Consider the following 1,667-nt stretch of genomic DNA (forward strand, 5'->3'; position numbering starts at 1 on the left):
TCAATTCCAATCTGATCTACTAGATCCTAGGAGCAAAAAAATTGACACCTATTGAGTATCAATTTAACATTTGGGCACCCAGAATGCATAAAACTGAAGAAATGTGTACATATTAGTAAGAATCAATACCAATCATTAAGAATTTTGCATATCATGCCAACAAGAGCAGGTCCAATAATTGTATTCGCATTTGCCACAGCCTGCCACAAAACCAAGTGAAATTTGGATTCATTCAACAAACCAACCATACACTCCAACATTTCTTTAAAAATAAATGGCAGATAGAGTCACTAATCTACCAAGAGAGATAACACCAGAAAAATATTCAAGCACACCTTCAAAAAACCCTTTCCAAGATAGTCCTTTCCTCCATCATGAAGCTTCAATGCTTCATAAACACCAATTTGATTATTCACAAATGAATGTGTGTTAGAGTTTTAGAGAGCCTAGGGAAGTCATATCTAGCGCATAGAACACCATTGTATGATTTGATAATAGCCAGAAACTAGACAAAGAAATTGAGTCACTTTATACTAGCAGAAACACCACTGGGAACAACTGCTCTGACAAGGAAACCATTGGAGAGAACAATATCTACTTGCATACAAATAAAATAAATGTCCGTTTGAATTAAAGATAGATCAAACTAACTGCAGAAGGAAACCGTTTACATGAGCAGACAAATTTAGAGATATTGACACAGAGATAACAATAGCAACTAGACCTCTTGTAATATACGTTAACCTCAAAGAGTCAACAAAAAATGTGTAAAAAATTGCAAGGAAAGAGCGGCCCCTAAGCAATTTATTCCACAAGTTGTTTCATATTAAATTTAAATTTGAAAAAAATATATAACAACAATATACTAAACAAGAAAGATTTGTGCATTGCATATTGCCGATTTCTGCCTGGAATCCACTTCATATCAGCAGAAATGGCCAATGCATCATCTGGAATTGTTGTGGATAATGATTGCAAGCTCAAGTTTCTGGAGCTGGAGAGCAAGAGAGCTCATCGTTTTATCACATTTAAGATTGATGACAAGCTAAACATGATTACAGTGGACAAGCTCAGTAACCCTAGTCAGACTTATGATGATTTTACCGCAGCTCTCCCTGAGACAGTGTGCAAATATGCAGTTCATGATTTTGACTTCGTAACTGAGGAAAATTGCCAGAAGAGCAAAATAATTTTTATTGCATGGTCTCCTGATACTTCTAAGGTCTGTAACAAGATGCTTTATGCAAACTCTAAGGATAGGTTCAGAAGGGAACTTGACGGGGTCCAATGTGGAGTCCAAGCAACAGATTCCTCTAAGATCGGGATTGAGAACATTAGGGACATAACACGCTAAGCTACTTAGGTTTGAATTGTATTCAATTTAGGCAGAGTAAGTATCTGGCATTTATAATTACTACCTGGGGATCAGATTGATTCTTGATGTTGTAATGTGATGTTTTATTTCTTGTTTTCAGTTGGACACCATTTATCTTAAACCGCGACAGCAGGTTGTTGGTAGGACAATGACAATATATGTATGTGACTATTTTGTAATTTCATTTATCCCTTAGGATTTTCTAGATGGGGATTACTTGGGTTTTTTTTGGTGGTGTTTGCCTATGGCCAAGAAGTCCACTGCCTCTACAGTGCTTCTCTGAAGGGGTAGA

General features: G+C 36.5%; 1 protein-coding gene across 1 annotated transcript; it reads left to right on the forward strand.

The window, feature by feature from the left end:
• Nucleotides 1-904: 904 nt before the first annotated feature.
• On the forward strand, nucleotides 905-1,369 carry LOC131068425 (actin-depolymerizing factor 7-like). The gene has a single exon (XM_058003614.1). It carries the CDS (start codon nucleotides 935-937, stop codon nucleotides 1,352-1,354), a length of 420 nt encoding a protein of 139 aa, XP_057859597.1. The 5' UTR covers nucleotides 905-934; the 3' UTR covers nucleotides 1,355-1,369.
• Nucleotides 1,370-1,667: the final 298 nt, after the last annotated feature.

Source organism: Cryptomeria japonica, chromosome 10, assembly GCF_030272615.1.
Source record: "Cryptomeria japonica chromosome 10, Sugi_1.0, whole genome shotgun sequence".
Taxonomy (NCBI): domain Eukaryota; kingdom Viridiplantae; phylum Streptophyta; class Pinopsida; order Cupressales; family Cupressaceae; genus Cryptomeria; species Cryptomeria japonica.